The following is an 11,798-nucleotide window of genomic DNA, read 5'->3' as shown; positions in this document are numbered from 1 at the left end:
TCCTCTTCAAACCCAAAAGAAACCTAATCTTAATATCTAAGTCTTCCATCGCTATTCTAGTTTAATCTCAATTAAGATAAATAGTACAACTTTTCTACTATGATGAAACTAAATCACCCTTTCAATTCATGGCCTTGATGTTTTTCCGTCATCTTAAGCAGAAAATGTGTTGAAGAAATTAATGATAATGAAGAAAATGAAAAGTTCTATCACACAATATCAACTATAGACCAATAACAACAAACTTTTCACTTGTCATCTTTTTGAAGACATGAAAAAATATATTTTAAGCTTGATCTTTAGTGTTGAATTAGTATATGAGGCATGAACTTCTCTTGAAGAGTAATTCCTCCTCTTATAGTTGAAAAAAAAAGAATTTTGAAAAATATGTTGATGACTCTCTCTAAAAGAAAGAGGTCATGGTCTTTTAAAGAATAGAGACTTTAAGGATATGTGACAATCTTGCCTTAGTCAAAAAGCCAGTTTTTGGCCAAGAATGTTTTTCAATTCACTAATGACTTATGACAAAGGTATGAAAAATTTACACTTGCTATGCTCATTAAACCATCTTATTCTTTCTTTAGTCAATTCATATAAGCTCTTCAAGAACATGAGCAATCAATCGTACCCAAAAAAAGAAGAAAATATTCTTGAAGCATACACAAACTTTTCTTAGAACAATGTGATCATGGTCAAAGATGACAAAGGAAATTTCAACTCAAAAGGAAGAGACTTCACCCTTACCAAATATTACAACGCTCAAATTAAAACTCAAAATTGTGAGAACAATATTGGGCAAAACGATATCAAAATCCTATGTTTTATACTCATCATATTAAACTTGATTATTACTTTGTCTAAAAGAAGGCAACTATGAGCACTCTTGTGGCTAAATATGTTACCATGCATTCTCAGTTTATTGATATTTTTACCAAATATTTGCTAAATGATAATTTCACCATGTTATTGTGCATTCATATTCATTCTTACTCCAATTTAAGGAGCATATAAAGGAAAAAATAAGTGTATATATATATATATATAAATGAAAATAATCAAGAAGATATACAAAAGAGAAATAATGAAACAAAAACAAAAAATGAGCCCCATAGTAGGCACAAAACCGCTCTAATCAACAATTTCATAAAAAACAATCAAACATTAATATTTGATTCCCTTAATTTTAATATAACTCATCATAAGTAATAGAAAAAACATTTTCATCGTCAAATTATCAAACTCTTCAACACCAACCATTCATTAATATCAAGCCTACCTCTCTCAATTCATTCTCGTATTATATCATGTTATCGTATCTTAAGTTATATGCTATCTAATTTATCTTCTCATGGTATATTCTTAGTACATCATATTATCATACATCAAGTTTTGTATTATCTAACTTATATTTTCATGATAAAATCCCAGTTACCCTTCCCTTACATTTCCAAGTTTTCATAAAGTCGTCCCACAATTTCTTCCCATCTTGCAAAAATTGTATGACAACCAGAAAATTCATAATGAAATTTCATTCTTGTTCAAAATTAGGATTGTCATTCATATTTGATAGTATGACTGGAGTCTCATACAACCATGGTTGAGAGAATTAACCCATGATTGGGGTTGGATTCACAACCTTACGCATCTACATCATAAGATTGAAACAGCTGTAGTGAGCTTTATGCTCTATTCCGCTTTGAGTAAATAATTGGGTCGTTCCAAGCTTACTATATGGTTAGGCACAATTAGTCGTTTCCTGGAACCGGCCGACCACTTTACTTAAAGCGCCCTTGGCTAGTTCAGCCCCTATATCGCATGAGACATGGCAACTGGCGGAGCCGCAACGTAATGATGCAGGCAAATTGCATTGTGGGTTGATTTTTAACAATCTGATCTAGAGAAACATTAATGATTCGGATTGTTCACTTACCTTAAACCATTGAGCAGACAAATTCTAATGTGTGATTCCTTGAAGGGCTAACATTATAGTTCTATCAAATTAACTTAATTGGTGTGAATTCAGTAGTAGAAAGGTTCCTCCAGAAGGCTAGGGAACTCCAAGAACATATCGTTTTCTCGGTCTAGCATGGCTTCCAGAAATGAACTATCATAGGATGATGAAGCTTCAGAGGCGCCATTGCTAAGGACTGTGTCGGTCATCTCTTCAATTGGGTCAACTTGCCGTTGTCCATCTGCATTCGGCTCACTCTGCAGGTCCAAGTTACCCTTTGACATGTTTTCTTGCTCTTGCGGATCAGATGGTAAAAATGCATCCTCTAGAAGGAAGTCGCTCCAGCTAAATGTATGGAGTGACTTTGCTTTTGGGGTCAAGCATGTAGAAGATGATGTTGGTGACGACAATGAAGAGATGTTTCCATGGTGGATGCAACTTGAGGCTTCTGTGACCAGTTTTATGGCTTTAAGCTGAGTGAGAAGATTCATTGACGGGTTATCGTGGCTGTTACGATTGTTGGTCAAGAAGATTTCTTGAGCTGCTTCTGGTTTTGAGAATTCTTCTGAAGTGATTGCTGATGATTGGTCTGATTTCAACATGAGAGCATTCTTCAAGTCTCTGGTGAGAGACCCAATTCGGGTTCCATTCTTTGGGAGGCCTCCAATGTTTCCATAATCAGCAAGGATCTGAGAGAAGGGTTTATGGGTAATGGGATCAATCCCCATTTCAGAGAGCTTCTTTCTCAGCTTGGAGTTCCAGTAGTTCTTTACGTCATTATCTGTTCTCCCAGGAAGCTGTTGGGCTATTATAGACCACCTGAACCACATAAAACCATAAGAGAAGGATTCATCGTCTTTGCACATTAACCCAAATTGGGTGTCACTAGACAAATTGTTACAAACAGATCGAGCTGTAACAGGAAGAATTTTGAATCTTTTCTTTCCAATTTTCTTGTTACTTTACTGCAAATGGCTTTGGCAAATAGGACTACAGATGTGCCTAGGGGAAAATTGAGAAACAGCCCATCTAAAACAAAAAGATTTATGTGTCAGAGAAAGAATGAAAACAGGGAAATCAATAGGAAATCAGATGTTTGGGTCATGGGAAAAAGAAAAATGTGCAGTTTGGCCCTCCTAAAAAAACTCATATAGAAGTTAACAAACCAAAAACCCACCAACCTGCTGCCTATGGTTGCATGAAGTCTAACAATCAACTCCTCTTCTTGGGGTGTAAAGCTCTCATGCTTCAGATCAGGCCTCAAATAATTAGTCCACCTTAGCCTGCAACTCTTCCCGCATCTTCTCAGTCCTGTATAACACCCTCAAGTATTCAAGTATCAATATTCATAAGAAACCAGGGGAAAAAAAAAAAAGACACAAAGAAGAATCAGATTAGTGTTAGAATTAGAATTGCAGAACTCTGAAAATTTAATCCAACCTGAATCAGGATAATACAACCTATTCATACCTGCTTTTTTGGGAACTGCTGTCCAGTTGCCCGTCCCATGTTTTGATACATGGGCAAGTATCTTTGCATCCTCCTCTGCTGTCCAAAGACCCCTCTTCACATTCAGTTTATCACAACATGGTGGTCTCACCATCTTAGAAGATAAAAAAAAAGGTAGAAAAATGGGAAGAGGAGGGGAAGTTGATGAACCAAGGGGAAGGGGGGGAAGGGTGGGAGGAAGGAGATGAAACATGAAGCAGAAATTAATCTCTCTCAAGTCCCACTATGCCTCATATGCTTTGGCTCCAAGAGCTTGCATTGGAGTCAGGTTCAATTCGGGTGAATTATTTGGTTAAATGTAGATTAAAACCAAGTAAAAATAGCTTAAATTATTGATTGTTTAGATGAATTGCCTCCTTGTGTGAAAGAAAAAAAGAGTTTTGTATTAGTTTCTGGTAATCACAAGTTTGACGAGGGTGGGTACCAATTTTAAATTAGAGATTCAACTAATGGTGGCAGAAACATTATGGGGATTAGAACTCATCTGATACTGTAAATCATCATAGTGACATGATTCACACCAAGGATTGGCCTAGGTATACATAATAGAGAGCTCCCCTCAGGAAAAAAGGAAGCCACCAATGGGCAATGGAAGTGCAGCAAAGTGGAAGCTGCACAAACAAAAATGCAGGTAGGCCCCCAGGCATGAGGTATAAATAAAAGGGGCCATGGAGCACCCAACGGTACTTTTTTCCTAGTAGTACCAAAAAGTCATCATCAATCAATTCTACGTGTATTTTTAATTTCGTGTTTACTTCCATTTATTTATTCCATCATTCAACGATCTAAATCTCATTATACATAATTTAATGATCTAGATTTGGACTTTGACAAGTATTATTACGATATTTCAACATTTTCATAAATAAAATGTTAATAAATAATTCCATGGTGTCGTATATAAAAACAAAGAAAAACAAGAAACACTCCAACCCAAATTCAGCATAAGACAAGTGAAGACTCAGTAGCATGTGAACATGCCAACTATTACAAGGATATCAGCTGTGAGCATGTACAAAGCTTCTACTTAGGGTTTTTGTTTGTATAGTAATGAAAGGGAGAGAAGATGGTATAATTATAACATGTGGCACACAGCTCAGGGAAGCTTGTATCCTCACATATTAAAATTTTAACTTTACACAGGGAACAGACAGGTATGCCCAACAAACTGGCTCATCTCATGACACTTCCAATGCCTCCTTTCTCTCTGCCACCTTTACTTCTCATTTAAGCACATTACTTAGGAATTACAAATTAAAATAGTTGAGAAAAGTTGGGTGTTTTGTTGCTTTTATTTTTAAATTAATTTATGGATACAAAAAAGAGAAAAAAGAAAAAAAAATTGGGGGGGGGGGAGGGGGGGGAGGACACTAAAAAGAGAAAATTTGAGGTTTTTTTGAATTAATATTGTAGAAATGAATATGATGTGTTATAAAGATACATGATCAAAAGTTGGAACTTAAGAGAGAAGAAAAGGTGATTAGTTAAAGTAATAATACAAATAAGGGTTATGCTTGGAATGAGGAGAATGTTTGACGTGTTTTATAATTGTTTTCAAAAGTAGTTTTAAAAATTAGTTTTTAAAAACTGTTTTTGAAAATTGTTGTTTTATGTTTTGTACAATAAACATTTGTTCTGGAATCTGAAATATTTTTAACTAATTTTTAATATTTTTAAATATATTTTAAAATTTTTTTATTCATCACTTTATTTTTAATCATTTTTAATATTTGTATAATTATTTTTTAAAAATGTAATCTGAAACACCATATTTTAGAATTTATTTTTCATAGAATTGTTTTTTATTTCATTTCAGATAATCGATATGCTTGTTGCAAAAAATCCTTCGAAATTTTTTCAATTATTTACATAATAAATGAAGTTTTTTTTAATCATCATTAGTATTTTATTTTATATATGTTTAAAAAAAATAAAAGTTAAAATTATTTATTTTATATAACAAATAAATAAATTCACATACAAATTCTCATACTTAAAATAAAAATAAACCCATTATTTTTTATTTATTATATTGTATATAAATTATATAATTTTTAATCTATGAGTAATCCATAAATGCATAGGAAGAAGTAACTGTCCACCCATGAAGAATGAAAGCCTTAAATTTGAAGGAATTGTAGTTGGACTTAGTCTTTAAATGGGCTATATGACAGCATAAACTTATATGTTAATTTCATTAATTTAAGGTTGAATTGTATCTTAATTTAATTTGTTAATGCTTAGTAAAAGTGGTAACCTTCTCTACCTTTGCGGTTGCATATTTGCTATTAAGATAACCAATTAAATAAGTGCCTTAATTAACAATCTAACATTTTAAATGTCATTTAAGATACTATTAATATTTTGAAAAAAAACATACCAATATTAATTAATAAATAGGGTCAAGATTTTGTAACATATTTGCACCAAAATTCTTTGACTTAATAGTAATAAATTTTAACCATTAATGAGGTTAACAATTCACTTGCATATGTCTTTTTTTTTTTGTTTAATTTACTTAGATTTAAGAGACGAGAAATGGTTAAAAGTGTTTTTAATATTTTTTTATAATAGTTTTTTTAATAAAAATAATATCTATAAACAATCAGTCCCAAAAATTCATAATGGCTAAAAATTACTAAGAGAAATCATCTCAAATTTACCATAAAATTACATTAAATTGAAGGGTTATCTTATTAAAAGAACCTGCATGTAAATACTTAAAATAAAAAATGACATTTATGTCAAAAATTGGTTATTTTTCCAAAAACAACATGGGATGGGTGGGATTTCCGATTTTGGGATTATTTCATCATTTTTAATCAAATATTTGAAAACATTTTTTTTTTTTAAATAAGAGCTCGTTTAGCCGTGTGATTTAAAAATAATTTTTTATTTTTAAAAATAATTGTCTATTTTTTAACATTTTCTAACAAACACTAAAAATAAATTGAAATAAAAAATAATTTTTAGGGAACAAATAAGAATTGTTTTCACCGCTTTTTAGAAACAAAAGGAAAATATGGATCATCATGTTTTTTAAACTTGCTTTTAAAAACCGTTTTTTATTCTTTAACTTAAAAATAGTTTTTGAAAATAAGTTTCATAAAACATGGCCAATTTGGCCCTAATTCTTTCATATATATATATATATATATATATATATATATATATATATATATATATATATATATATATATATATATATATTAATAAAAGTATGCTCCAAAATTTAAATATTATAGACCTATTTTCTAGATATTTTAAATAATTTTTAAAAAACAGATTTTATTTATGGTACTATATTTTAATTATTCTTGGTATTTATACAATTATTTTTTAAAGTAAATTACAATAGAAAAATATATTCTTAAAAAACATTTATTTAAAACAAGTTTTCAAAAAATGGATTAAAAAATAATTATATTTTCCTTATATAACAATGTATAATTTAATGATTTTGTTACAAAATTGTTAATGCCAAGATTGGTGATGGAACTCTCTTAAATTTCTTGTTTTTTTTACCATTTATGTGAAATTTATATTTTAAGATATATAAATAAATAAATAAATAATATGAAAAGGAATGGGTCTTGATGGGTGGTGGGAGGCTGAGTAGGTCCATTTACTCGTTCAGGACTATTTCCCATATTCCGATTCCGTTTCAAAGTGTGATTTGTTTATTTGAAAAAGCAAAAGGAGACAAGAGGGAGAGAGAGAGAAAATTCTGTGATATAGGGGGGCGTTCACCGAACCGCTCAGCTTTGGGAACCTCTCTCTCTCTTTCCAATTCTCTGTCTCTCTGTTCGAGTTTCTCTGTCTCTGTATTGGGGTGTGTTGATGCTTTGAAGTTGTTGTTGTTGTTGTGTGGAAGATTGAGGATGAAGAAGAGAGGCGAATTGGACGTGTTCGTGTCTGTCAGCAGGAAGAGGGCGGTTCAACTGTTGGTGGGTGTGGGGCTTTTGTACGTGATCTTGGTAGGTTTGGAGATTCCATTCGTGTTCAGAACTGGGTTCGGCGCTGTTTCTCATGAGGGCCTCAATGGCTTGATGGGCGACGCATTGCCTCGCTCGTTTCAGCTTGCGAGCGAAGAGGATATGGAAGAAAGGGCCGCCCCAACCCGCCCACTCCAAGTCCCGTTTAGGGTTTCTCAGGGTTTAGCCCCACAGGGCACAAGGCAACTCACCGAGTACAGTGGGGTCTCGGGCTTGAAATTTCGCCATTTGGACGTGAATGCCAGTGGAAAGGATGGATTTTCAGAGCTGGAGAAGACAGCCAAGGTGGCGTGGGACATAGGAAAGAAACTCTGGGCCGACCTCCAATCGGGGAAAATTCAAACCGACATCAACAAGAATGGGGATGCTCGACCGGAGTCGTGTGCGCACTCGGTTGCACTCTCAGGGCCTGAATTCTTAAAACGAGGAAATATCATGGTGCTGCCGTGTGGGTTAACGTTGGGATCGCACCTTACCGTTGTGGGAAAACCGAGGTCGGCACACCCAGAACACGACCCAAAGATATCTCTGCTGAGGGATGGGGATGAATCGGTGATGGTTTCGCAGTTTATCTTGGAGTTGCAGGGGTTGAAGACGGTGGACGGTGAGGACCCACCGAGGATCTTGCATTTGAATCCAAGGATAAAGGGGGATTGGAGTGGGAAGCCTGTTATAGAGCAAAATACTTGTTATAGGATGCAGTGGGGAACGGCCCTTCGATGCGAAGGGTGGAAATCTAAGGCTGACGAGGAAACTGGTGAGTGAATTTAATTGAGCTTTTGTGATTTTGTCTGAAAAATCGTTGCTTTTGTTTGATTTTAATTGCTGAATCTGAATTAGCACATTGGAGTTTTACCTTGGGAAAAAGGCATAAATTTAGTATGAAGTTGGGAGTTTTGGATGATTGATCCTCTTTATAGCAAGCAACTTGGTTTTCTGGTTTGTTGTACTTGCATGATTGACTGGTAAGAGATAGGACTTTTAGGTGTGGAGGACCTGTAACATGAGAAGATGTCATGATCTCTGAAATTTTTTGCCCCTGTTGATTACAGAGATGAGGAAAAGGAAAGGAAATTTGGAATCTTGCAAGTATTTGGGGTTGGAATCATGGTTGTAAGATTTCAAATTTTCTTTTCTTTCATCTCCTTGTCAACCATAAGGAGCGGTGGTTTTCCCCGCTCCATCTTTCTGTTTTGTTTTTATTGTTGGTCATACTGCTTAGATTTGAATTATTTCTTTCATTCTTTCAAAAGATGCCAATCGATTTTAGTGAACAGTACTGACGGAATAATTCTACATTTTGAAAACTTATTGTTGGTTTCTCCTTTTGTATAAAACATTTGTGGGAATTCTTTGGACTGTCTGCAGTTGATGGTCTGGCGAAATGTGAGAAGTGGATCCGTGATGATGATGATCACTCAGAGTCGTCCAAGTCTACATGGTGGTTGAACAGGCTGATAGGCCGAACAAAGAAAGTGACAGTTGACTGGTCATTCCCTTTTGAAGAGGAAAAACTATTTGTGCTAACTCTTAGTGCTGGCTTGGAGGGATATCACATAAGTGTCGATGGGAGGCATATCACTTCTTTTCCTTATCGCACAGTGAGTAACATCCTGAAGCCTACTGATCTCACGATGATTGTGGATTTTTCTTAAGATTGTTTGATATTTTTTTTATAGGGTTTTGCTCTTGAGGATGCCACCGGGTTATCTTTGACTGGGGACATTGATGTACATGCCATATTTGCTGCTTCTTTGCCCACATCACATCCAAATTATGCACCACAGAGGCATCTTGAGATGTCAAGTATATGGAAGGCACCATCACTTCCTAATGGACCTGTAGAACTTTTCATTGGTATTCTTTCTGCAGGCAACCATTTTGCCGAACGGATGGCTGTGAGGAAGTCTTGGATGCAACACAAGTTCATTAGATCTTCAAATGTTGTCACTCGTTTCTTTGTAGCACTGGTAAGTCAAGGTACTTAAGGCACATGTAGTTTCAACTGTGACTTGTTTGTGTACACACTACGAGTTAGAGATTATCTAAATTTCTTTCTGAATTGATGTTTGGGCAGAATGCAAGAAAAGAAGTGAATGTGGAGTTAAAGAAAGAAGCAGAATATTTTGGTGATATAGTTATGGTGCCTTACATGGATAATTATGACCTTGTTGTTCTGAAAACACTTGCGATTAGTGAATATGGGGTAAGTAGAGGAATAATTACAAAGTTGGAAATGCTGATATTGATTTTTTTCCCTCCCAAGACATAATCATGTTTGATGGGTTTGGCTGTTCACAGGTTCGCACAGTATCTGCAAAGTATATAATGAAATGTGACGATGACACATTTGTTAGAGTGGATGCGGTACTTGATGAAGCAAGGAAAGTACCTGATGGTAGTAGCTTGTATGTCGGAAACATGAATTACTACCATAAGCCCTTGCGCTATGGTAAATGGGCGGTGACATATGAGGTGTGGATGGTCTCATTAATCCTGCTACCTTTGATTTCACAAATTGTCTTTATTTGTTTGTTCATGTAGATATGATAACTTTGAATCTCCAACGTAATGATTTTTTATAGGTATCTTCAACTTAGTATAATTTTGATTTTAAATGGATTTTACCAATTCTAGCCAAGTTCTTTTCCTCATTTTGCTTATTCTAGTGATTGTCCCTGGCATCAGTTTGATTTATATCATATAAGTACTGATGGTTTTCAGATTCCTGCCTATTGTGATTTTGGGCTACAGGTGACTCTGGGAGGGTGTGATATATATATATATATATATATATATTTTTGAGCTACATATAAAAGTGCTACTCTTATTTTGTTTTGTTTTTCCCTTCAGCCTGAAATCAAGCAGTCCCAATGTCATAGATTATTTTGTTTCATTTTTCTTAATTTAGGATGCTCGTGAAGCATTTCCTATATAGTTTACCTTACTTTGCTTTTTGGCTGTGGTTTCAGGAGTGGCCTGAAGAAGATTATCCGCCCTATGCAAATGGGCCAGGCTACATTTTATCGTATGATGTTGCACGCTTCATTGTAAATGAGTTTGAGAAACACAAATTAAGGGTGAGTAGCAAATTTGCATTTTCAGCTCTCTCTCTCTCTCTCACTCACTCACTCATGCATGTGTGCACACACACATTTGAATAAGGTAAAGAGTAGGAGTTATTTGGGGATGACTAACTAATTTCCTTGTTAAACAGCTGTTTAAGATGGAGGATGTGAGCATGGGGATGTGGGTAGGGCAGTTCAACAGCTCAAGATCAGTGGAATATCGACATAGCTTGAAATTCTGTCAGTTTGGATGCATAGAAGAGTATTATACAGCACATTACCAGTCTCCAAGGCAGATGATCTGCTTGTGGGAAAAATTACAACAAAATGGAAGGCCACAGTGCTGCAACATGAGATGATAATTGTGAAGTCTGGTGGTAGAAAATCTGGTGAAGAATCCGAAAGACAACAAAGAAGCTTTTTGCAGTCGTAGCAAATATATATTGTACATTCAGAGGGTTGGGGCTAGTGATATATATATATATAGAGGGACTTTTCAAGGGCCTTTCAAATTCATTCATTATTTCTTTCTCCTTGACCTTTCCATTCATTTGTTATTTTTGGGAAGATAGTGAAGAAGGGTGGCTCATATGATGCAGGATAAACATTTCCACACAAATCCTACTTCTGTTATCTACCATAGAACCACACCCAAATATGAAATTTTCTAATTACATTCATGTTTATTATCTTCTTTTACTTCTCTCCCAATTCCCCTCCCCTTTATTGGTCCTCATAAAGTCATGATTGCATAGAGGTGGTGATTTTGTCTGCTTATGGGGAAACCCTCATTTTTCTCAGTGGCAAGATTTCTTTCATTTACTGAAATTGGAGGCAAAACCATGGAGAACCGTTGAGGAGTCACTTGACAGAGGACATGAGATGGACAATGGCATCAACATTGATTATTATGATGAAATTAGAGGGAGCAGTAACAGAGGATAAGGACAAGGACAGGGACTAAAAGTGATATGACTTGAAAAAGTGAGGCTAGATCACCAAGTGGATGGAATAGAGTTAACTAATATACTAGGCTCTTTTTGCCAACCTAACCCTGTGACATCTCAGTTTTGAACTATTAACAAAGTACAGTAGATATCCATGGAGCATCCCATGACATTAAAGGTGGATTTAGAACGTTGGAATGGGAAATGGGAAATGGGAAATTTATTAAGATAATTTTTCAATTGAACTCATCTCATCTGCCAATTCAAAGTGAAAAAAAAGGTTAAAGCTGATTTTTATTTTTTCTCCTCTCTTCTTCAACTTTAATTC

General features: G+C 34.8%; 2 protein-coding genes across 2 annotated transcripts; one reads left to right on the top strand and one right to left on the bottom strand.

Annotated features, from left to right (window-relative positions):
- Positions 1-1,534: 1,534 nt before the first annotated feature.
- LOC117904411 (transcription factor MYB35-like) lies at positions 1,535-3,678 on the bottom strand. The gene is made up of 3 exons (XM_034816998.1): positions 3,422-3,678; positions 3,133-3,262; positions 1,535-2,770 (listed from the first exon to the last, which is right to left on the bottom strand). The coding sequence occupies exons 1-3, from the start codon at positions 3,651-3,653 to the stop codon at positions 2,020-2,022; spliced, it is 1,113 nt and encodes a 370-aa protein (XP_034672889.1). The 5' UTR covers positions 3,654-3,678; the 3' UTR covers positions 1,535-2,019.
- Positions 3,679-7,159: 3,481 nt separating this feature from the next.
- On the top strand, positions 7,160-11,212 carry LOC117905157 (hydroxyproline O-galactosyltransferase GALT6). The gene is made up of 7 exons (XM_034818077.1): positions 7,160-8,212; positions 8,824-9,056; positions 9,135-9,425; positions 9,533-9,661; positions 9,757-9,930; positions 10,428-10,535; positions 10,673-11,212. Exons 1-7 carry the CDS (start codon positions 7,342-7,344, stop codon positions 10,880-10,882), a joined length of 2,016 nt encoding a protein of 671 aa, XP_034673968.1. The 5' UTR covers positions 7,160-7,341; the 3' UTR covers positions 10,883-11,212.
- The last annotated feature ends 586 nt before the right edge of the window (positions 11,213-11,798 follow it).

The sequence above is a fragment of the Vitis riparia genome, chromosome 17, assembly GCF_004353265.1.
Source record: "Vitis riparia cultivar Riparia Gloire de Montpellier isolate 1030 chromosome 17, EGFV_Vit.rip_1.0, whole genome shotgun sequence".
NCBI lineage: Eukaryota > Viridiplantae > Streptophyta > Magnoliopsida > Vitales > Vitaceae > Vitis > Vitis riparia.
The sequence above is the reverse complement of the archived record's forward strand: the minus strand, read 5'-3'. Positions and strand labels throughout refer to the sequence as shown.